A 24,525-nucleotide genomic window follows, 5' to 3' on the forward strand; every position below is an offset into this window, starting at 1 on the left:
AGCATCAATTACCTGAGCTTTATCTCACCACTTTTGTTACTTTTATTTCTTTAAATGGTGAAAAACATTTTTCAGATGTGTCCTCCATTACAGCATCTTCACTTTAGGCAATTTACACCTCTGATTGCACACACGAATCAAGTGTTGAAAGGCTGTATACTGTGGTGCAAAAAGGGAGGCCAAATTTAAATGGGCCTGGAAATGAAGCCCTATATCTTTCTTAAAGATCTGAACCACCAACAGGATAAAACAAAGGGAGATTATTTTTAAAAATATTGCTATTAGAGTGTCAGTGAGCTCAGTAATTGCCATATTAGGAAAAGCAAACTACAATGACAGGCTCCCATCTAAGGTGGGCAAGGGACAACAGTTATCTCACTTTAGATTACCAAAAAAAGAGAGAGAGAGAGAGAGAGAGAGAGAGTTAAAGGAAAGAAAGTGAAGGAGGGCTAGAGAGAAGGGAAATGTGGAATCTCTTCTAAACTGCTCAACACCCTAAAATCCCAGTGGCTTCATTTCAGTGCCTTGACCTAAGTGAAAGTTGAGGGTGCTCAGGAATTTGCAAAAGGCGCTCAGCACCGCATGGGATCCAGCCCGTTTTATACAGGGCATTTCAGCCATGAATGAAATGCAGCCACCTCTGCCATGTTTCTCACAGAACAGCCATAATATACAATACTTAAAGCTTGAGAAACACTGTGTCCAACTGATAGCGGAGTGAGGGCTTGATCTAAAGCCATTCTATTGAAATATAATTAACTTCAGTGGGCTTGCAATTAGGTCCTACATAACTGGAAGTTTTGCCTGAGAAAAAACTGCAGGAATGACAAGAACAATATTTCAGGAAATGCTTTTTCAATCAATAACCACAGAACATTAAACTAACCTGATTGACCAGCTTTTTTCTGATGGCTTCCTATCTGGGGAGCTGTCATGTGGCACATCATCGTCAGATGCTGACCCAGGAGTCCCCAAGCCACTATTCCAAGGACTACTCCCTTTAGAACATAGCCGATTCATTTTTGCAAGGTTGGAGAGGGCAGACGATGCATTCAGATTTGAAACATTTTCAGCAGGCAGGCCGAGTGATTTCCTGGGTGTAATTTCCAGTTCTGTTTTGAAATGGGTGGCCTCGGGTTCCACTGAGAAGTCCTCATTGCACAACTTGTCAAGATCTGGCATGCTCAATGCTCTGAGCTCTCGGAGCTTCATGCGGGACAGTGAATGCCTGCCACAACCCCTGCTTCTTCGGATGTGAGGTGTGGTGGGTGATGAGACATGCAGATCTCCTGAAGTGTCTTCTCCCTTGCTTTTCTTTAAATGAATGTCGTCTTTGCTGCTGTCTGCTGAATTCTGCTGTACATGTGCTAAGATTACATTTGTTTGCGATTTCTGAGCATATGTTGGACTTTGACTGTCGCTACATGAACTCAAACTTCTCCTCAATGTCTGCACTGCATCATTTGTGCTGGTAGTGCTTATGGAGGATATCCCACTAGATGATCGTCTACCAACGTATGGTTTAGAACTCATGGAGGTTGAATGTATGTCTATAGCTTTAACAACTGGTCTATCGAAATTTGCCAGATTCTCAAAAGATTTGATCCTCTGTTTCACAGAGAAAGATGAGGTAGATTCTTGTGGCCAGTTCAGTTCATAATAATAATAATTTCTCTTGAAAGTTTTTAGTTTATCTGTGGCAGGGCAGCTATTTTCATTAGCTAAAGAGAGCTGCTCCAGGCTTGGTTTCTGGACACTTTGGGGAGTGTGTATTTGCTCTTTTCCATCCTGGGTGCCCTGGCCATTCAGCACCCTGAGATGGACAATTTTTAGCATCCCTGAAACATTGTTCTGAACACCTTGCATGGGGTGTGCTGAAACATCTATAACATTACTGTCCTTCCTCAAATGACTCGACAACTGGGCTGGCATTGAGTAAGTCCTCGTCACGGTTTTGGATGCACTGTGTCGATTTCCATCCCCAACGGTATCTACTTGAGTGAAATACTGGCCATCCCCTATCTCCTCAGTTAACTGGCTGACCTTTGTATTAGTAGCTTCTGCCTTTTCCAGCAGCAGCTGCTCTGAAGATGGTGCTAGGGAGGAACAGGAGGAGGATAACCTCACCTCAATGAATGTGCGTTGGATTTCCTGGCCTTCTGGCTGCTCCTGCTGAATCGGGGGAGAACTCAGTGAGGAGGAGTGATTGTTACAGACTTCTAGGTTTTGAGGACCTAATTGCTGAATATCATCTTCACTGTAACTGCTGTTTATCAGGTTTATGCCTGCGCCATGGTTTTCAGCTCTCTTTTTCACATACTCACCTTTCAGCGTCTGCTTAGGAGAGGTAGTTACTTTGGTCGGATCTTCCCTAGCTTTGAAATCACCAGCATGCATCTTAACTCCCTTCTCATTACACACATGCTGCTGCACTGAAGCCGGCCTTTCTTTTTGTTTTTCACCTTCTCTCTGTTGCTCCATTTCCCCAGCAACACTTAGCTCACTATTGCCCCTTGATTGCTTTTCATTGTTTTCCACTGAGCTGCCGCTGCCATTCAACGGAGGTGGTGATGTTTCTTCAAGCACAGCTAGAGATGGTTTATCTTCTTGCTCAGATTTAAGAGTCTTAGAGACTGGTGGTGTGCTCTTGCCGGGTTCCACGTTTGTAGGTAGGTTACGGGACACAGAGACTTTCTTTCCTAGAAGCTTGGGTGATAACTGTGGAGAAACGGAAGTTCTTCTCTGATCAGTCCCACTAGCTTTTGCAGGATTAAAGCTCGGAGTCCTTCGGGCCATTGCCTTAATTTCACGATGCAATTTTTTCTGCGAGGTTGGGCTGTGCCGCGCTGTAACTCCTTTGCTGTAGCTTGTGCTGGAACTTTGGATTTTTGCCTTAGAACTTCTTCCCAATGGCCCACCATTAACTTTTTCATTTTTCCCTGACAAGTCCTGCGCCGTACCAGCCTTACTTCGATCTTTTGATTTAGTCGGAGTGGGTGACCTGGACGTGAGTGTTGATCTTTGTGATAAAGAGTCTATCCGATGACTATCAGTTTTATTCAAATTAGCCAGACTGTTTGTTTCCTTCTTTGTCAAAGCAGAATGATAACTAACCTTGTGATTGCACTCATTAGCCACCAGTTCACTTTCAAAATTGGATACTTGTTTTTTATCATGTTGTTCTTTGTCCAGCAAATTGCTTTCCAAGCCATTCACCTTCTCAGGAGTGCAGAAACTCATATTTTTGCTTTGCAAAGCCATATTATCTTTGGAAGACTCACACGGTTTCACAGATTTTTCATTGTTCTCCAAGCCCGTTCTGTCTTCTGTACTTAAGGCACCGTTGTTATGGAAGGAGCAAACTGGATGAACACCCAATGGAGGGCTGAGGGTCTCTTTATCTGGTAGAGAAACTGAGGGGAAAGAATGTAAGGGAGTGGCTGGAACAGTATTTAAATGCTGTGGGGTGTGTAGAATTGAATTACATTGGTCTTCTAGTATAAATGGAGCTTTGTCATTGTTTGTATCCAGTGAACTATATACCGCACCGCTCTCTGTTTGTAAAACTTTTGCAGTGTGAGAGGATGGTGGGGAATGATGAAATATGCTTCTAGCAGATGTGAGCTGCTGATTCTCCTGAATCGGCTGATGTGGCTCATTAGTCATGCAGCAAATTTCAATTTGCTCCTCATCTGACTCTGTAATATTGCAGGTTTCAGAGGATTTACCATCAGCGGATGGCAAGAGCAAACTGTCACCAGTAGAATCCGGGGCTTCGGTGAGAGATTCTGTGTCTGAAGGAGAATCCTCCACAGCACCATACATTGATTTTGGAAATGGTTCATTTCTTGTATCTTCCACAGAGTCTGCTGCAGGCAAATCATCTACACTTAAACTGCTAAAATTCCTAGAATAGTTATTTAAGCAGCTTTTATTCACAGTGAAAAGTTTGCCTGTATTAATGGAATTCAGTACTGATAACCCCAAAATCCCCTGTGCATTAGCTGCATAATTCACAGTTTTTTCAGATAGCTCCTTCTTCGTTATATCTGGCTCAGAATTAGTAGAACAACCTTCCTCTGTCTCACAACTGCACTCAGCAGTGTACTCATCTCTGGGGCTTGCTACTGTCAGTAGAGACTGCGAAGTTCTATCCTCTGAAGAATTCAATTTGCTGATGAAGTCATCAATATCAGTGACTGGGCTCACAGCACAGTCCTTGACACAGCTGACCTCCGAGAAACCTGCTTGCACCTCTTCGGTCTTGGCATCAGGTGGCAGCATTGTTCTCTTTGTGACATTGTCTGGATTTTCGTTTCGCAAAGTCTTTTCTTCACATCTCCCAGAACTGGTTTCTTCTTCAGCTACAAGGATGCTGCAGGGGTCAGCCTGATCTGAACCATCTGTCCCTGAAGACATGAGGAGGTTTGTAAGTCTGTCCACAGCTGTATCAAGATAAAAAGAAAAAAAAAAGGCAAATAAAACACTTAACTCTCATTAGTTATGTTAATGGAATGTTACACGCAAAATATCGTGTTCTTACTACAAAAATAGATACACATATATTCTGGCTATATGTTTCCCTATAGCTCTGCTGTTCTTTTCTCCTGTAATGACTCTCATATTTCCAGAAATAATCGCATTCCAGCTGGATCAGAATAATATATGCGGGGGTAGAGGGGACTTATTTTTAGTGAGTAATTATGGTTTGTTTCATTCTTAACTTTGATGGTTAGTATCCTGTTTAAATTTCAAAGTGTAAGTACATAGCCAGTTGGGCCTGGCTGTGTTCATTCCCATTAACCCTAGAACAAAGAGGAGGAATACACAGTACCAGACTGAAAAAAATTGCACTGAATACCTGAAGACTAGTGCATTAATCAGAGGTGCTTAGGTACTGCAGTGATGAGAAACTGTATAAATGCTTTGGCTTTGGTCCCGCGAGCACTTGTGCATATGCTAAATTTTACACGTGAGTAAGGTTATGGGGGCATTGGTGTTTACGGGATTGTGGTCTTAGATCTTCTCTTTCATCTCATGAACATTCAGCCCAATTGCAGGCAATTTATTGACTGCCCACAACTCCATCCACTTATTCATATGCACATTCCCACTCACCCACCTCTCCCAGTTTGCTCAGTTACATCACAGATGACAGCAAGGAGGTGGGTTGTGTAAGGAGTACATATACAACGATTGGGAAGAGTTTCTGGCAAAATGGAGGAAACACTGGAGGAAGGAGGGAGGGAAGGAGAAAGGCCATTTTAGATTTGGTTTTGGTGAGTAGTGAGGACCTCATAGAAGAAATGGTTGTAGGGGATAATCTTGGCTCAAGTGATCATGAGCTAATTCAGTTAAAACTGAACGGAAGGATTAACAAAAATAAATCTGCAACTAGGGTTTTTGATTTCAAAAGGGCTAACTTTCAAAAATTAAGGAAATTAGTTAGGGAAGTGGATTGGACTGAAGAATTTATGAATCTAAAAGTAGAGGAGGCCTGGGATTATTTTAAATCAAAGCTGCAGAAGCTATCGGAAGCCTGCATCCCAAGAAAGGGGGAAAAACTCATAGGCAGGAGTTGTAGACCAAGCTGGATGACCAAGCATCTCAGAGAGGTGATTAAGAAAAAGCAGAAAGCATATAGGGAGTGAAGAAGGGAGGGATCAGCAAGGAAAGCTACCTTCTTGAGGTCAGAACATGTCGGGATAAAGTGAGACAGGCTAAAAGTCAAGTAGAGTTGGACCTTGCAAAGGGAATTAAAACCAATAGTAAAAGGTTCTATAGCCATATAAATAAGAAGAAAACAAAGAAAGAAGAAGTGGGACCGCTAAACACTGAGGATGGAGTGGAGGTCAAGGATAATCTAGGCATGGCCCAATATCTAAACAAATACTTTGCCTCAGGCTTTAATAAAACTAAAGAGGATCTTAGGGATAATGGTAGCATGACAAATGGGAATGAGGATATGGAGGTAGATATTACCATATCTGAGGTAGAAGCGAAACTCAAACAGCTTAATGGGACTAAAGCGAGGGGCCCAGATAATCTTCATCCAAGAATATTAAAGGAATTGGCACCCAAAATTGCAAGCCCATTAGCAACAATTTGTAATGAATCTGTAAACTCAGGGGTTGTACCATCTGACTGGAGAATTGCTAACACAGTTCCTATTTTTAAGAAAGGGAAAAAAAGTGATCCGGGTAACTATAGGCTTGTTAGTTTGACATCTGTAGTATGCAAGGTCTTGGAAAAAATTTTGAAGGAGAAGGTAGTTAAGGACATTGAAGTCAACGGTAAATGGGACAAAATACAACATGGTTTTACAAAAGGTAGATCGTGCCAAACCAACCTGATCTCCTTCTTTGAGAAAGTAACAGATTTTTTAGACAAAGGAAACGCAGTGGATCTAATTTACCTAGATTTCAGTAAGGCGTTTGATACAGTGCCACATGGGGAATTATTAGTTAAATTGGAAAAGATGGGGATCAATAGGAAAATTGAAAGGTGGATAAGGAATTGATTAAAGGGGAAACTACAATGGGTCCCACTGAAAGGTGAACTGTCAGGCTGGAGGGAGGCTACCAGTGCAGTTCCTCAAGGATCGGTTTTGGGACCAATCTTATTTAATCTTTTTATTACTGACCTCGGCACAAAAAGTGAGAGTGTGCTAATAAAGTTTGCGGATGATACAAAGCTGGGAGGTATTGCCAATTTAGAGAACGACAGGGATATCCTACAGGAGGATCTGGATGACCTTGTAAACTGGAGTAATAGTAATAGGATGAAATTTAATAGTGAGAAGTGTAAGATCATGCATTTAGGGATTAACAACAAGAATTTTAGTTATAAGCTGGGGACGCATCAATTAGAAGTAACGGAGGAGGAGAAGGACCTTGGAGTATTGGTTGATCATAGGATGACTATGAGCTGCCAATGTGATATGGCCGTGAAAAAAGCTAATGCGGTCTTGGGATGCATCAGGAGAGGTATTTCCAGTAGGGATAAGGAGGTTTTAGTACCATTATACAAGGTACTGGTGAGATCTCACCTGGAATACTGTGTGCAGTTCTGGTCTCCCATGTTTAAGAAGGATGAATTCAAACTGGAACAGAAAGAAAAGGAGTACTTGTGGCACCTTAGAGACTAACCAATTTATCTGAGCATAAGCTTTTGTGAGCTACAGCTCACTTCATCGGATGCATACTGTGGAAAGTGTAGAAGATCTTTTTATACACACAAAGCATGAAAAAATACCTCCCCCCACCCCACTCTCCTGCTGGTAATAGCTTATCTACAGTGATCACTCTCCAAACACATTGTAAGGAGAGTGATCACTTTAGATAAGCTATTACCAGCAGGAGAGTGGGGTGGGGGGAGAGAAAACCTTTTGTAGTGGTAAATACCCATTTTTTCATGCTTTGTGTGTATAAAAAGATCTTCTACTTTTTCCACAGTATGCATCCGATGAAGTGAGCTGTAGCTCACAAAAGCTTATGCTCAAATAAATTGGTTAGTCTCTAAGGTGCCACAAGTACTCCTTTTCTTTTTGCGAATACAGACTAACACGGCTGTTACTCTGAAACTGGAACAGGTACAGAGAAGGGCTACTAGGATGATCTGAGGAATGGAAAACTTGTCTTATGAAAGGAGACTCAAGGAGCTTGGCTTGTTTAGCCTAACTAAAAGAAGGTTGAGGGGAGATATGATTGCTCTCTATAAATATATCAGAGGGATAAATACCGGAGACGGAGAGGAATTATTTAAGCTCAGTACCAATATTGACATAAGAACAAATGGATATAAACTGGCCACCAGGAAGTTTAGACTTGAAATTAGACGAAGATTTCTAACCATCAGAGGAGTGAAGTTTTGGAATAGCCTTCCAAGGGAAGCAGTGGGGGCAAAAGATCTATCTGGCTTTAAGATTAAACTCGATAAGTTTATGGAGGAGATGGTATGATGGGATAATATGGTTTTGGTAATTAAATATTCATGGTAAATAGGCCCAATGGCCTGTGATGGTATATTAGATGGGGTGGGATCTGAGTTACCCAGGAAAGAATTTTCTGTAGTATCTGGCTGGTGAATCTTGCCCATATGCTCAGGGTTTAGCTGATCACCATATTTGGGGTCGGGAAGGAATTTTCCTCCAGGGCAGATGGGAAGACGCCCTGGAGGTTTTTCGCCTTCTTCTGTAGCATGGGGCACGGGTCACTTGCTGGAGGATTCTCTGCTCCTTGAAGTCTTTAAACACGATTTGAGGACTTCAATAGCTCAGACATGGGTGAGAGGTTTTTTGCAGGAGTGGGTGGGTGAAATTCTGTGGCCTGCGTTATGCAGGAGGTCAGACTACATGATCATAATGGTCCCTTCTGACCTAAATGTCTATGAATCTATGAAAGGGAAGCATGCTGTTGGGAAAAGCGCCAACCTGCCCATATCCCTGCTACCACAAGCCTCTTCAATGCTTGGGCTAACCTAGGGATTTAGGAATGGGACTTCCTGGCCTGCCAGAAAGCCCTTAAAAAACAAATGGTGTCTAAGCATCACTCATTTGGAAACTAGTTAGACCTCTAAGTATTAACAGTTGAACAAATAAGAGTGTATTTCAGCTAAGACAGAACAAAACGTCGTGCTGCTCCTGAACGTGCAACATGTACCATTTTTTTCAGACACTGTTTGCCACAGTACATTATTCTTTTAAAAACTGTAGATACAAACATACTGCAGGATAAGCATAAATCTTCTTAGTGGGAAGAACTAGGTATCAACATTTCCACCTAAACTAGAAACAACTCTTTACAACAAAAATGCAAATAGCCATTTCAACAAGATTCAAGCAGTACACGTCTGTTTTTACAATTTCTTTCTGAGCAGTAGAACTTTCTGATTTACCAAGAAAGAGCCTGGATTTCATTATTTTACTATCTGATCCCAAAATACAACTTAAACTTCACATTTTAAGAGACAGATTCGACTAAAAGGATCAGAGTATTTAAATTATTATACACAATTATGTATCATATGCATAGTCAAATTAACTTGTCATTTATCAACAAGACATTGACTGCAAATTTGATTGTCATGCTTGACCCTAATACTTCCATAATTAAATTCCCTGATGGGTTAACTTGACTCTGCATTAGATGGTTAAAAGCATTAAATATTTTGATGCTTTTTGTCAAATATTCTGGAGCTATTATTTTAAATGTGAGATTTAAACCTTCAGGTCAGGATGACGAAACAGCACTTCATGATGACTTGTTATAAATGACTGAAAATCTGTCTCCGTAATGAAATACTTTATCATCAACATCAATACACACTCACACACACCACTTTTTCTGAATTATCTCAGTTGCCAGGTCAGCAAAACACCTGATCAAGCTTTTCCCACTTACGTATTCCAAACCAACAGTATAAGAGTAAAAAAATGCTCTCACCTGATACTGCCTTTTGCACCTCTAGTGTTACAGACCTGGGGAGATTCTGTATGAACAGACAGATTTCCTGGGATGTCATTCCACTGACTGGGGTACTGTTGATGGATAAAATCTCATCTCCTACTGTCAGCTTTCCCATAGATCCCTAATACGGTTACAGAGATAAATGAATGTAAATACCTGAGAGGCTCTATCACAGAAGCAGAGGGCATAGCTTACAGTACAAGAATAAATGTTTTACAAGCAATGCTCCCAGTTTATAGTGGTTACAGAAGGCAGAACACAGGATATATTTAGTTTACAGACAAGTAAAGTGAGGAACAGAATGTCGCTCACTCTTTGTGTTTACCAAGCGGGGGATCTGATGACAGAAGGAACCTCCCAGTCTTTGTGACTCTGCACAGAGACCACGTATCTCTCAGTGAAGACATTGGAGGTGTTGCTTGGCTCCCACAGAGGCTGGTATGAGGAAGAGGCCATGGTCACTTTCCTCTAGAGAACGAGGAGTACTTGTGGCACCTTAGAGACTAACAAATTTATTTGAGCATACGCTTTCGTGGGCTAAACCTCACGTCATCGGATGCATGCAGTGGAAAATACAGTAGAAAGATATATATATACACAGAGAACATGAAAATGTGGTGTTGCCATACCCACTATAACGAGAGTGATCAGTTAAGGTGAGCTATTATCAGCAGGAGAAAAAAAAACACTTCATCAGATGCATAGAATGGAACATATAGTAAGAAGATATATATACATACAGAGAACATGAAAAGGTGGAAGTTGCCATACCAACTCTAAGAGGCTAATTAATTAAGATGAACTATTATCAGCAGGAGAAAAAAAACTTTTGTAGTGATAATCAAGATGGCCCGTTTCAGACAGGAGCCTATCCTTGCAACAAAGCCTGATGCCAACTCTGTCCACATATCTATTCAAGTGACACCATCAAAGGACCTAACCACATCAGCCACGCCATCAGAGGCTCGTTCACCTGCACATCTACCAATGTGATATATGCCATCATGTGCCAGCAATGCCCCTCTGCCATGTACATTGCCAAACTGGACAGTCTCTACGCAAAAGAATAAATGGACACAAATCTGACATCAGGAATCATAACATTCAAAAACCAGTGGGAGAACACTTCAACCTCTCTGGTCACTCAATAACAGACTTGAAGGTGGCAATTTTGCAACAGAAAAGCTTCAAGAACAGACTCCAACAAGAAACTGCTGAACTAGAATTAATTTGCAAACTAGATACCATTAACTTGGGCTTGAATAGAGACTGGCAGTGGCTGGGTCATTACACAATTGAATCTATTTCTCCATGTTAAGTATCCTCACACCTTCTTGTCAACTGTCTGAAATGGGCCATCTTGATTATCACTACAAAAGTTTTTTTTCTCCTGCTGATAATAGCTCATCTTAATTAATTAGCCTCTTAGAGTTGGTATGGCAACTTCCACCTTTTCATGTTCTCTGTATGTATATATACCTTCTTACTAGATGTTCCATTTTATGCATCTGATGAAGTGGGCTGTAGCCCATGAAAGCTTATTCTCAAATAAATTTGTTAATTCCAATTCAGCAATTTCTTGTTGGAGTCTGTTTTTGAAGTTTTTTTATTGAAGAATTGCCACTTTTAGGTCTGTAATCGAGTGACCAGAGAGATTGAAGTGTTCTCCGACTGGTTTTTGAATGTTATAATTCTTGACGTCTGATTTGTGTCCATTTATTAATTATTATTATTTAATAATAAACTATTATTTCCCTATGCTTATTTTTCCCCCTACTGTTATTCACACCTTCTTGTCAACTGTTGGAAATGGGCCATCCTGATTATCACTACAAAAGGTTTTTTTTTTCTCCTGCTGATAATAGCTCATCTTAACTGATCACTCTCGTTATAGTGGGTATGGCAACACCCATTTTTTCATGTTCTCTGTGTATATATATATCTTCCTTCTGTATTTTCCACTGCATGCATCCGATAAAGTGAGGTTTAGCCCATGAAAGCGTATGCTCAAACAAATTTGTTAGTCTCTAAGGTGCCACAAGTACTCCTCGTTCTTTTTGCTGATACAGACTAATACGGCTGCTACTCTGAAGCCTTTCCTCTAGAGAGGTATTCTGGCTGAATGAACCATAGTTTCTCTAGGATCTCCCAAAGCAGTGCTGCCTCCTAGTTATCACCTCCTAGCATTTGACCAGGAACTTGGGACCCTACTCAACTCCCATTAAACCAATCTGAATCTTTTCACTGCCTTAAAGAGGAGCAGGTATCAGGCCTTTAAGGCATAGGATAAAAATATTTCCCAAGGTTACACAATGAATCAGTGGTTAAGATAGGAATAGGGACCCAAGGATCATGACTCTCAGACCCCTGTTCAAACCACTATGCCATACTCCCTCACAACAGTAAAGATTCACTAAATCAGCGAAGAATACCACGTCACACTTTGTTCACACAAAAATTCTTTGTACTGTTGAACAATTTGCCTAAGGTCAGCATTCTGTATACATGCCAAGCAATTATCCCCACTGTAACAAGCACAGACAGAGTGCAGAGTAGATAATAAAATAAATTAAAAAATAACAGGAGAGAATGGTTATACCCTAAATTGCAATATAATTCTTGCCTATTAATAAGCAATGTACATTTTATCATTAATACTTTATGTTTCTAAATCACTTCTCTTCCTTACATAAACCTTCTTTTGTTTCTGGCAAAGTAGAAAAATTGTAGTGAGCCCTAAAACAATAATTACTAATATGGATTATTTCATTTTGGTATGTTTTTGCTGGTTGACTATTTCAAGCTTAAATCAGATGGGGCATGACTGTCTCTAAAACACGTAGTTTAATGGCATATTAGAAAGATAAGGAATAAGACTTTTTTTTCCAGTGGAGGTAAATCTCTCATTTGCGTGCTTGTATAAAAGCTCACTTATCAAATATTAATCTCCAGAAAGAGAAACCCATGAGTAAACATCCACAAAGTGACTCATATTTTTAAAATGTTACCCTTTCAGCTGCTCCGCCTGATCGTAAACCTGTTATCACAACTCTTACGGGAGTGGCCTGGATCTCCAAATCCAGGCCAAATGATTCATCTTCATTCCGCAGCAGATTAACTGTTTCAGCATTGCTCTGCTTGGGGATGTCGGGTCCTTCAGTCTTTTTGCTGTGTGGAAGTGTCCTGGCAACAGGCTTATGACAGGAACCGTGCTCTTCCATCTTCTGCCTTGGGAGATTGCGGCACTCAGTGCTCATCATGCTTTTTACTCTTGTAACGGCTTTGTGCTCCAGTTTAGGGGATCTCATAGATTCAAGCTGTGCCTCTCGGAGCTCCTTCACTCCCAGATTAGTAGGATAAATCTCAGGCATACCTGAGTAATCAAGTGCTTTGATTTGAAAGAAGGACAAATCCACCATTTGCTCTAGGGCACTCTCCTCAGTCACCGAGGAGTTGCTGAACACAGGGGTAGCTGCCTTACTGCCAGGGTGTCGAGACAATTCACCATCCTGGCCTTCATCATCAACTTCAACGAAAGAGGTTGTGATGACCATGCCAGAGTCTTCCTTGGCATTTTTCTGGTTCTTGTCCCCCAGGCTCCTTTGGAAGTGGACCTCTTCTTGCTTGACAAAATCATCCTCGTCGCTAACATTGCCATCATAGAAAACAACTCTTCTCTGCCTCAGCAGTGGGCTGCGGACAGACTTGGGACTACCATTAAGGCTCCCCTGTCGGGCAGATTCCACGTGCTTGTTGAAAAGACCAGGTGACTTTCCACTGGTTGGTGAAGCAAGACTGTCCACTTTGGTTGTTCCTGCTTCTTTAGCAGCTAGAAAAGAATTTATTACATTTTTAATTGCGCTTATTGGACTAGTTTTATGCTGAGCATTCTACTGCAGCCACTTTAAAAGAGACACGCTTGTTTGCAACAGAGGATTTTCGCTGTGTCTGCGTAGAAAGCCTGAGCTGTTTTTCCATGTCCTCCACTTTAAAACATACCTATGGTACAAAAGCACTAGAAATGAAAGATGGTCTTGTGATTTATGGGTGCTTCCTGTTCATTACACATCTGGTTTTATTCTCATTCTGCTTCTGAACCAGGACTGTGCCCACAAGAAGAAAAGGGAGCACACACACATTTATTTTTTAAGTTCAAACAGTGGAAAATCCCTGTAATTCTGCTTTAATGTAGGTACAGAGTTGACCTAATCGATTCACAGTGAGAGAGAGAAAAAGACACTCAGGCAAAACACAAGCACACAATCTGTTTCACTCTAAAGGCTGGGTGATCTAAGACTTCCTGGTCATATCCTTCTTATCAAAAACTAAATATATAATATATACTCATACGGATATAATATAATACAAGCTTATTTTGTGTAGTCTCTTTCACACAAACCATATCCAAAATTGCTTTGTTGAATTAAATAATGAAATTTCAGAGATAAATACTGGCAAAGGCAGAGACTATCTGAGAAGTATAGAAATATATCTGCTCTTCCTTGCCTATCTGATTCTTGAATTGAGATGGAGACTCAATATAGAAGAGAAACAAGACTGTTCCAGGTAGACCATAGAAAGGAGAAAGATCTCACAACATGTGCAAAATATATTATGGGAGCACCATATATTCTGGTGTAAAGACAAAGTTTCATGTATCTGAGATATTTAAGACTGGTCTGATTTAAATGTAATCAATCAGATAATCACGAGTGGCTTGATTAACTTGCAATGATAACTTAGATTTGGTCAGCCAAACCAATAATATAAATTTATTCTCTAGTCAACTAGTCAGAGTTGCAATCCAGTCACACACTATGCACATTGTATTTAGATTCCTTCTTTCATTTTCTGAAGCATCACATTACAACCTGTTGGCTCGCACTGGACTAGCTGACATTTCTACCCAAAATGTGACATTCCTGACCCAACACATGCAATGACTACCCCACATACATCTTGCCATTTCTTTCAATATCTGTGGCTTACTTAGATTGCTGGGAGGAAGAGAGCTGTCATCCAAAGAGCTGTTTCCACTTTTTTGACGGAGCTGCTCTTCATCACTGGAGACCGTTACTTGTGTGTCAGAAAATGACACCTGACTTGGCCCATCTTGTGAGAAGTACTGGGAAAGCTCTGTTTCAGAACTGACAGATCCCTGCTGAAAGGAAAATAAGTAAATAAAACTGGTGACTGGTGGTCATTTATGTTAATAGCACCCAGTGTGTATACTATCTAAACATCACTAACTTCAGCCTCATAACACATTGGTAACTACAGTAAAGATTAACATCCCAATTCTACAAACAGGGGCACTGAGCCACAGTGAGATTAAGGCTAACATTTTCAAACTTAGGGTTTGTCTACATTACCTGCAGGATTGATGGGCAGCGATCGATCCAGTGGGGGTCAATTTATTGCATCTAGTCTAGACACGATAAATCGACCACCGAGTGCTCTCCCATCAACTCCGGTACTCCACCAGTGCGAGAGACGCAGATGGAGTCGACGGGGGAGCACCCAGCTGTCGACTCACCGCAGTGAAGACACTGTGGTGAGTAGATCTAAGTACGTCGACTTCAACTACGTTATTCACGTAGCTGAAGTTGCATAACTTAGATAGGTTTCAGAGTAACAGCCGTGTTAGTCTGTATTCGCAAAAAGAAAAGAAGTACTTGTGGCACCTTAGAGACTAACCAATTTATTTGAGCATGAGCTTTCGTGAGCTACAGCTCACTTCATCAGATGCATACCGTGGAAACTGTAGATAGATTCCCGCCCCCCCCCACACACACAGTGTAGACCAGGCCTTAGGTGGCTGAAGTTAATGAATGAGGGAGGCAACCTAGTGACAGAGGATGTGGAAAAAGCTAATGTACTCAATGCTTTTTTTGCCTCTGTCTTCACGAACAAGGTCAGCTCCCAGACTGCTGCGCTGGGCATCACAACATGGGGAATAGATGCCCAGCCCTCTGTGGAGAAAGAGGTGGTTAGGGACTATTTAGAAAAGCTGGACGTGCACAAGTCCATGGGGCCGGACGAGTTGCATCCGAGAGTGCTAAAGGAACTGGCGGCTGTGATTGCAGAGCCATTGGCCATTATCTTTGAAAACTCGTGGCGAACGGGGGAAGTCCCGGATGACTGGAAAAAGGCTAATGTAGTGCCAATCTTTAAAAAAGGGAAGAAGGAGGATCCTGGGAACTACAGGCCAGTGAGCCTCACTTCAGTCCCCGGAAAAATCATGGAGCAGGTCCTCAAAGAATCAATCCTGAAGCACTTACATGAGAGGAAAGTGATCAGGAACAGTCAGCATGGATTCACCAAGGGAAGGTCATGCCTGACTAAACTAATCGCCTTCTACGATGAGATTACTGGTTCTGTGGATGAAGGGAAAGCAGTGGATGTATTGTATCTTGACTTTAGCAAAGCTTTTGACACGGTCTCCCACAGTATTCTTGTCAGCAAGTTAAAGAAGTATGGGCTGGATGAATGCACTATAAGGTGGGTAGAAAGTTGGCTAGATTGTCGGGCTCAACGGGTAGTGATCAATGGCTCCATGTCTAGTTGGCAGCCGGTGTCAAGTGGAGTGCCCCAGGGGTCGGTCCTGGGGCCGGTTTTGTTCAATATCTTCATAAATGATCTGGAGGATGGTGTGGATTGCACTCTCAGCAAATTTGCGGATGATACTAAACTGGGAGGAGTGGTAGATACGTTGGAAGGCAGGGATAGGATACAGAGGGACCTAGACAAATTGGAGGATTGGGCCAAAAGAAATCTGATGAGGTTCAATAAGTATAAGTGCAGAGTCCTGCACTTAGAACGGAAGAACCCAATGCACAGCTACAGACTAGGGACCGAATGGCTAGGCAGCAGTTCTGCGGAAAAGGACCTAGGGGTGACAGTGAACGAGAAGCTGGATATGAGTCAACAGTGTGCCCTTGTTGCCAAGAAGGCCAATGGCATTTTGGGATGTATAAGTAGGGGCACTGCCAGCAGATCGAGGGACGTGATCGTCCCCCTCTATTCGACATTGGTGAGGCCTCATCTGGAGTACTGTGTCCAGTTTTGGGCCCCACACTACAAGAAGGATATGGATAAATTGGAGAGAGTCCAGCGAAGGGCAACAAAAATGATTAGGGGTCTGGAACACATGAGTTATGAGGAGAGGCTGAGGGAGCTGGGATTGTTTAGCCTGCAGAAGAGAAGAATGAGGGGGGATTTGATAGCTGCTTTCAACTACCTGAGAGATAGTTCCAGAGAGGATGGTTCTAGACTATTCTCAGTGGTGGAAGAGGACAGGACAAGGGGTAATGGTCTCAAGTTGCAGTGGGGGAGGTTTAGGTTGGATATTAGGAAAAACTTTTTCACTAGGAGGGTGGTGAAACACTGGAATGCGTTGCCTAGGGAGGTGGTGGAATCTCCTTCCTTAGAAGTTTCAAGGCTTGACAAAGCCTTGGCTGGGATGATTTAATTGGGGATTGGTCCTGCTTTTGAGCAGGGGGTTGGACTAGATGACCTCCTGAGGTCCCTTCCAACCCTGATATTCTATGATTCTATGAAGTTAGGCACCTGAAACCATATTTCATCACCAAAAGTAACCTGATTTTCAGACACCCTCAATTTGTAGAGGTGGGTATGCAGCACAGCAATCAGGCGTTAAACCATTCACCTTTATGATTCCCTTTAAGTCCCTCCCTTATTGAAAGACTACAGGTACTTGTACTCCTTCTCTGGGACTGACTGTATTTCCTACTTGGCCTTTCCAGAAAAAAAAATTTCCACCACTATTACAACATAAATAACTGAGTAAATGGTTTCTGTATTAGCAGATTCCATGTTCCAAGGACCACGACCTACTCACCATCTCAGTGCCAATATGAATACACCATTGAGCAGAGCTCACTTTTTACAAGACTGAAATTAAACCACAGCACATGACAAGTGGGATTCTGATAAGTGACTACTGTGGTCCCATTCAGGGGACAGCCTTCCAGGCCAGCCCCACTACAGGTCGCTTCTAGAAGCTGCCTGCAGAGTAGACCTAAAGGAGAGTTTTCTATTGCTGACAGTGCCTGTGTCCCAAGAATATGGCTTAACTAATGGAACCCCTTAGCATGACACAGGTGTGACATGGAAGAAGCGTAGATCTTTTGTTCTGAGCAATCCAATTCTTTGGTAAAAGCTTATCCTAAAAAGTAATCTCTTTGTGTTGTATTTTAATTTGTTTACCCGACTTGCTGGCTCCAGGAATCGTTTCATTGTCCAGCTCAGGGGCGATGAGGCCTCTCCTTGTCTGGCTTTCACACTAGGGGATGGACTTTTCTGAAGAATCCCTGTTAAACATGATTCAATTAGAGACCAAAAATTAAAGCTACAGAATACGTACCCAAGCAAGCAGAGCACTGGTCTGTCTAGATATTTATACACTGCGCATCACCATATTATCTGAGTCCCTTTAAAAACAAGTTTTATTTTACTTAACAAGTCTCTGATATATCTCTCCATCCCCCAGATAAGCTGCTACTTAGTTACTTAGGGCTTGTCTACACTGGCACTGTACGGTGCTGCAACTTGCTCACTCAGGGGTGTAAAAAACCACCTCCCGGAGCGCAGCAACTTTCAGTGCCAACAAGCACCAGTGTAGACAGTGCCCCAGCGCTGGGAGCTGCGCCCCTCGTGGAGGTGATTTTTTTAGAGTGCTGGGAGCTACCGCCCCTTGTGGAGGTGGGTTTTTTAGAGCACTGGGAGAGTACTCTCTCCCAGCGCTGTGCCGTGACTACACAAGCCACATTAAAGCATGATACCGTCCCTCCTGCTTCCAGCCATACACTAGGAGAGGGAGGGTGGAGGTCACTGGGAAAGGTCTGTTCCAAAATGGCTGTATCTCTGTTCGTAGAAAACCATTTTGGTGTAAATAAGCTTGATTAAAAAAAAAACTAACATTTTTGTCTGAAAACCAGCTAGTTAGTCATTCTTCCAATTTGAAGCAGAAAGGGGAATGTTCTCTTCGTCTTCTATTAAGGAATAATGTAATTAGAGTTCCACGTTTTCCTACAAGTTCACTTTCATCTGTAGGATTTTAGAAATGGCTAATGCCATGTTCAAACACAGATGGGACATCCCAACTGAGGGGCCATGTTGAAAATTTGCTAGCAACCTGATGGCCATATCTAATTTGTTAAAAATGAACTAGGCTGTAGCTGCTCTTTTCTTGAACATGGAGGTGTGACTTGGGCAGCCTCCCAATCCCAGAATGCAATGCTCTGTCCTGATCATTAGATCAGGATGGAGTAGTAACCTCCTCACACTCTGACGTTACGGTGATTGGTGCCTCAGAGATATCTAAAACAGATACACAGTGCTAAGGATGCGGGCTGTGTGGCAGCTATGACTGAAATACATAACGTTTTTTAATTAACATAGTACTGTGGAAAGAGTGGAACGTTTCTCAATAGGAGTTTTAAATATTTATGACTGCAAAGATCCCAATAGCACTCCAGTAAATGTTGCCGTGTATGAAAAATAATGGACAGATTGACACAACATAGAAAAAGAACATGTTGCTACCTGTGACATGAGGGGGATAGGCATCCTTGCTCTCTCGATGAGTGGTGCACGCTATTGCTTCATCCATCTCCTGTTCAGAAACCTAATTTTAGTAGAAAAGAGATGATGTGAGTTTGCTGTAGAACATAAGCAGCTAAGATCAGAGTCTGAGCACTGATCATCACAAATATTCAGTCAAGATTTACTGTTGTTTTAGAGGTCTGTGCAAAGGAATGTGAAGAGCTCTCAAGTTCTGGTCTTAGCTCTGAATCAGACTTCCTCTGTGACCCTGAGCTGGTCTCTTTAGAAGGGGTATGAGGAAAACATGGCCAGCCTATTACAAAGTCAAAGATGTCAAAGTGTCACACTAAATGCACAAATGTTAAATAAAAAAGTTGCATCAGGCTTGCATAAATAAAGCGAACAACATTATCATGCCATGCATTTTATCCAAGTAGCTCGCTACCTTCATATTCTAGAGAAATGTATATGAAAATATTAATTTTTTAAAATATTCAGCAATTTGTCTAAAATATTCCATCAGTAAAAGACATGTTAAATTAAAAAGTATGAAAATGCCAGATTTCCTGAAATACTAGCTGACTTTTCTCTTAACCCCCCCCCCCCCTTACCAAATAAATAAATAAATCGGTAATTGGTAACTGTAATATTTTCCGCATATAAAAATACACTGCAGTTACATGTTGCATTTGAAATATCTGGATTATTCTAACACACCCACCCTCAGAAATTTCTAGAAGACATTATATGTAGTCTTAGAACTGGAGCTGCTGGGGAGCAGGAATACATAACAACCCAGGTTTCTGGTTTGAGATATGCCCCAACGTGATTTCAATTCACTCAACTTTACATGAATTATAACTCGGCACAGAGACAGGTCAGAAAGCTGAACCGCTTTGAACTAAGAGGATCTGAATTATCCCTAAGCAAACTCAGCAGTTTAAACATAATTTAAATGCCACATCCACTAACAATAACAGAAGAAAGAAAACCTTTGTGGTATTTCTCTTGGAAATACATAAAAATACTGAAGCTTGTATATTCAGTAACAAAACTTTCTGTGGAGCTTTTGTGTGATGAAGTGGGGGATTAAACATAATAAATGTATGAAACAACATGAACCTTAACAAAAATATCTTTGTTTTCAGACCGTGGGATGGCACTGCAGCTGAGAAATATTAACCAAGAGCCTCACCCACACTCCTGCCATTTTTTCTGTAAAAGGTCTCAAGTGGTATAAAGAGGCCTTAAAAGCCCCGGATCCAGCTGGGGAGGATTCCATGGGGTGGGAGCTGATGAAGACATCCAAAGGCAAGTCCAGCATGAGGAGTGTGAGGGGGACTATGTGAGGCCGCAGAACTGGGGAGATTCTGGGAAGCACTGTGACCACAGGCAGCCAGGGACAGGATGCTGTCACTTAAACAGTGGTCTAAATAACAACCAGGATTTAGGAGGTACAAAGATGGTGTGAAGATGCCATAGCCCCTTCCCCACACCAAGCTGAGAGTTCTGTGCTATTGTCTCATCATAGAGTTTACGGTATATGTGAGGTCCAGGAAGGTCCAACATTTTTCCAGAAGCTGGGAATGGACAATGGGACGGATCACTCAATGATTGCCTGTTCTGTTCATTCCCTCTGAAGCACCTGGCATTGCCCGCTGCTGGAAGACAGGATACTGAGCTGGATGGACCATTGGTCTGACCCAGCATGGCTGTCCTTATGTTATGTAGGATGCCTTTTTTGTGCAATGAGAAGAAAAAACAAAATACCAACTCCAGAAAGATCTCTTTTTTCAGTTCTGTCTACATCAGGAGTGTCAAACTTATTCTGTGAAGAGGGACAAATGCAATTATTAATTAGCATATGTGGTCTGGGGTATAAATTCACAGCTACATATATGCAATCTAGGCACAGCAGATCCCCAGTGATATTAATTGAAGGAGAGTGAAAAGATCTAGGGTAGAATATGGTCTTCATTGAGGCCTATATTTTTAAGTGTCACTAGTGAACCTGGGTGCCTGACCTGGGTTTGTCTTTCTTCGCACTATATTTCCCAGTCCCCACCACCATGTAAGAATCATTCCAACCCCAGCTTCTGAAGTGATCAGCAACCAATGAGCAGTTGAAAGGGCAGAATTATGCTCTTGAGTCAACACTCAATTTAGATGAATGAGGATAGGGCAGGGAGGAGAGTTTGCACTCCCTGGATAATTGTTTCAAGGTGTTCACAGTCTCATGGTAAAAGGTGCCTTATAATACTGCAGTCAACGAACTACAACACTGTCCAACACAATACATAGACTTGTTCTGCTGGTCTTACATTTTGGGCCCAATTCTGGCTCCCTGTCCCTTGCTCTACCCCAGAAGGTCTCAAACATTTTTTTGTCAACAGACCCCTTTTCACGTTAATGTTAATCACGGACCCCGAACTGAGAAACTGATGGATAAAGGTATATGTGTACTTCATATAAACATGTACTGTTAGTAAAGCTTTAAGGAAAAGAGCATCCGAGTACTTACAGATGTCAGTGAGATGGATGTGCCTGCTTCTTACTACAGAGTCTATCTATCATTGGTGTGATTGTTGGCATTTTGAGGACCCCCCATGCAATCTCTAAGGACTCCCTGGGTTCCCAGGACCTCAGTTTGAGAACTGCTGCTCTACCCAATAGATGAACTGCCTCTCCTTCAGTTATCAGAAGCCCTGGCAGTGATCACGGAATAGCCTTGTATGGAGGCCCACTAGTGCCTATCATCGGTACATCTGAATTGTCAGAAAATAAATACCACCTGTGGCCTCTACATTACAAGTTTTTCTCAAGCTACATATTGTTACCTCCAGGATAGGAATGCCAAATCATTCTGGTCAATACGGCAAATTAGAATTCAGAGCACTTGTGCCTTATAAACAGGTTTCCATTTGTATTTAGGAATTCAAAAGTCAAAGCTTTCCTGATCTCCCTAAAACAAATATTTTCCCAACTACATTCCTGTACAGCCTACAAGGTTTTATAAGCCCATGAAATTCTTTGGATGGTAAAATAAAACAAGTTATTATTCCATACTGCTTGGATGAAGGAATCTCTTATCTTTCATCACCAATAAAAGAAGTAATTTGCTTGAAAATAATTATACACTTTATAAATGCAGACATTTTAAAATTCCCCTGGCACAGATTCTGCAGAAGCAAGACATCATGGATTCATTTCTTCTACAGGAAAACTTCAATGTTTGGACAGGTTAACATTTTTAAAAGGTGCTGTATTCATTATTTTGTTATAGTTTATTGACTCAATCTGCTGATATTTATCCCTGGCAGCTACTGTTCAAATTCAATTCCACCCAAAGTGACTGTAACAATGAAGGTGATATGTACAGTACTTATGTTGTCAGCTTCAAATTCATAGGTTTGTCACTTAGTCCAACTGTGAACAAATCAGTGAGCATGACAACTGGAATATCTCACAGAAAAATAAGTGCTCAGTGAAAGCCACAACTGGTGGATAGTGCCAATGCTGCAAGAAAGTTCCAACACAACTATGGATTCATAGATAAGAAGGGACCATCACAATCATCTGGACTGACCTCCTGTGTTACACAGTCCATGAAATTACCTGGAGAGAAAATACAATGTTCTCCATTCGCCACATCTCAAACATTCACACCCAGATTGCAAGAACAAAGGAAAGCAATGTGCAACTATACGAAACTGTCTTTTCCTCACCTTGGGATTGGGATGACGACTAATGATAAGGCTAACTGGACCCGGACCACATTCACTCAGAATGGCATAGGCTTCACTTAGTGCTGCATGGCGCAGACTCACTGAATCTGCCTCCAGGATCTGGTCACCCCGGCTAGAAAGACAAATACAGCCAGTTAGCACATCTGTCTCATATAAAACATTTGGACTGTTGATCAGTGGCCAAACTTTTCAAAGACACATATCTGGAAGAGATTTGATTTGGAAAAAACGGTCCAGCTCTTGCTCCCATTGACGTGCATGATGATACTGCTTTGATGTCACTGCAACCACCAGCAAGATCCAATGCTTCTTTTTTGCACTTACTGTCAGTGCAACACAGTATATTTCATCAGTGCATAAAATTGATTGCACCAGACTAGAGTGAAAGTGAACTTCTGGCTCCAGTTGTAGGTATTGTTGTTTTCTGAGCACAGAAGCCAAACATTATATGCAGACAGGTTATTCCTTACCACCATCCTGAATTACTTAAACACACAGCACCTTTTTAACAGGCTCCAAACAAATGAGTTTATGAAACTGTTTCGAAATTTGAACTAAAGAGAAATTGGGTGAGAGGCACCCCATTTTCCCTTGAAATTGAGGTAATAGAACCCAGTTTGATCAAACAATGCCTCTTCTGTGACAGGACTGTAAATTGTTAATTTCAGTTCCTTCATTCTTGACAGCTCTTGGAGTATCGACATCTGGAACCATTCAAAAAAGGATAATCATCTAGAGATATTACTGCTGCATTTTCCATGATTATTAGAAACATATTCTTTAACAGGGATTTTCATACAATCTACTGGCTTTAATTAACTTTCCTTTTAATTTGAATCAATTGTGATGATTAACTGAAATGTAGTTTTCACCAAAAGTCTAACCGCCAGAAGCAAATTCAAATGGCAGCTGATGTCACATAACATCATTTCAATAGTCCACAATCTATTTTGGTGTGTGCATTGTGCAATTTTTTCACTGCTTTGACAGTCTGTATGTTTAGAAAGGCATAGCCTAGTAATCCAAAGACACAAGTCTTTATCTACAAAGAGGCAACCATAGAACAGTTAGAAATGGGCTAAATCTGGAACCATTTACACACACACACACGTACGTTCGAGGGGGCTCAGATAAGTAGGATCTGAATCCAAACCCTCTCTTGTTTTGCAAAGCCAGAATCTGACTAATGAGGCTTTGTGAAACCAAAATCAAAACCACCTTCACAGTTTTACCATATGGAATCAAAAACTGCTGATGAGACAAGATGTCTCACAAAAAATCATCTCAAAAAGTGAGCTAGAAAACTGGGATGCATGAATGGATATAGTCAGCCACTTACCCTAATAAATGATGCAGCTGTTATACACAGACATCGCTAAAACTAGAGAAATTTTTGAAATTTTGGGTTTAAAGGTAAGCAAGCGAATATTAAAATATTGTCTCCTGGAAAAAATACATTGCTTTTCTGGTAATAATTTTGACCATTTTTGTCAGGGTTACAACCAATAAATTATTTCCTCTCTTATCCCAGGACCAAGTTACTAGTTCAAGGTCCTCATAATACGTGAAATCCACTACACCCATATAAAAAGAGTATTTAGGTTCTATGCAAATGGAGTGCAGAGAGACTGAGGTGGTGAAATTCCCCTCCTCTCCCTGACCTAGGGCGGCTGAGCAGTACTGCTGCACACCTCTATATTTAGGGTGAACAGATAGTAACTGTGAAAAAACGGGACAGGGAGTCG

The 24,525-nt window shown here is 41.5% G+C and overlaps 1 protein-coding gene across 8 annotated transcripts in view; it reads right to left on the reverse strand.

The window, feature by feature from the left end:
- Positions 1 to 24,525, reverse strand: part of PDZD2 (PDZ domain containing 2) — a 320,331-nt gene that overhangs the window by 23,352 nt on the left and 272,454 nt on the right. For 7 of the 8 annotated variants that reach the window (XM_048851666.2, XM_048851664.2, XM_075128404.1 and 4 more), the window contains 7 exons: positions 22,760 to 22,892; positions 19,035 to 19,116; positions 17,697 to 17,800; positions 14,457 to 14,628; positions 12,476 to 13,296; positions 9,444 to 9,588; positions 887 to 4,445 (listed from right to left, as the gene is read on the reverse strand). In XM_048851666.2, the coding sequence (XP_048707623.2) occupies positions 887 to 4,445; positions 9,444 to 9,588; positions 12,476 to 13,296; positions 14,457 to 14,628; positions 17,697 to 17,800; positions 19,035 to 19,116; positions 22,760 to 22,892 (5,016 nt within the window). The remainder of the gene's footprint in view (positions 1 to 886; positions 4,446 to 9,443; positions 9,589 to 12,475; positions 13,297 to 14,456; positions 14,629 to 17,696; positions 17,801 to 19,034; positions 19,117 to 22,759; positions 22,893 to 24,525) is intronic. The other variant, XM_048851665.2, reaches the window with a different exon arrangement.

This window comes from Caretta caretta, chromosome 5 (genome assembly GCF_965140235.1).
Source record: "Caretta caretta isolate rCarCar2 chromosome 5, rCarCar1.hap1, whole genome shotgun sequence".
Taxonomy (NCBI): Eukaryota; Metazoa; Chordata; order Testudines; family Cheloniidae; genus Caretta; species Caretta caretta.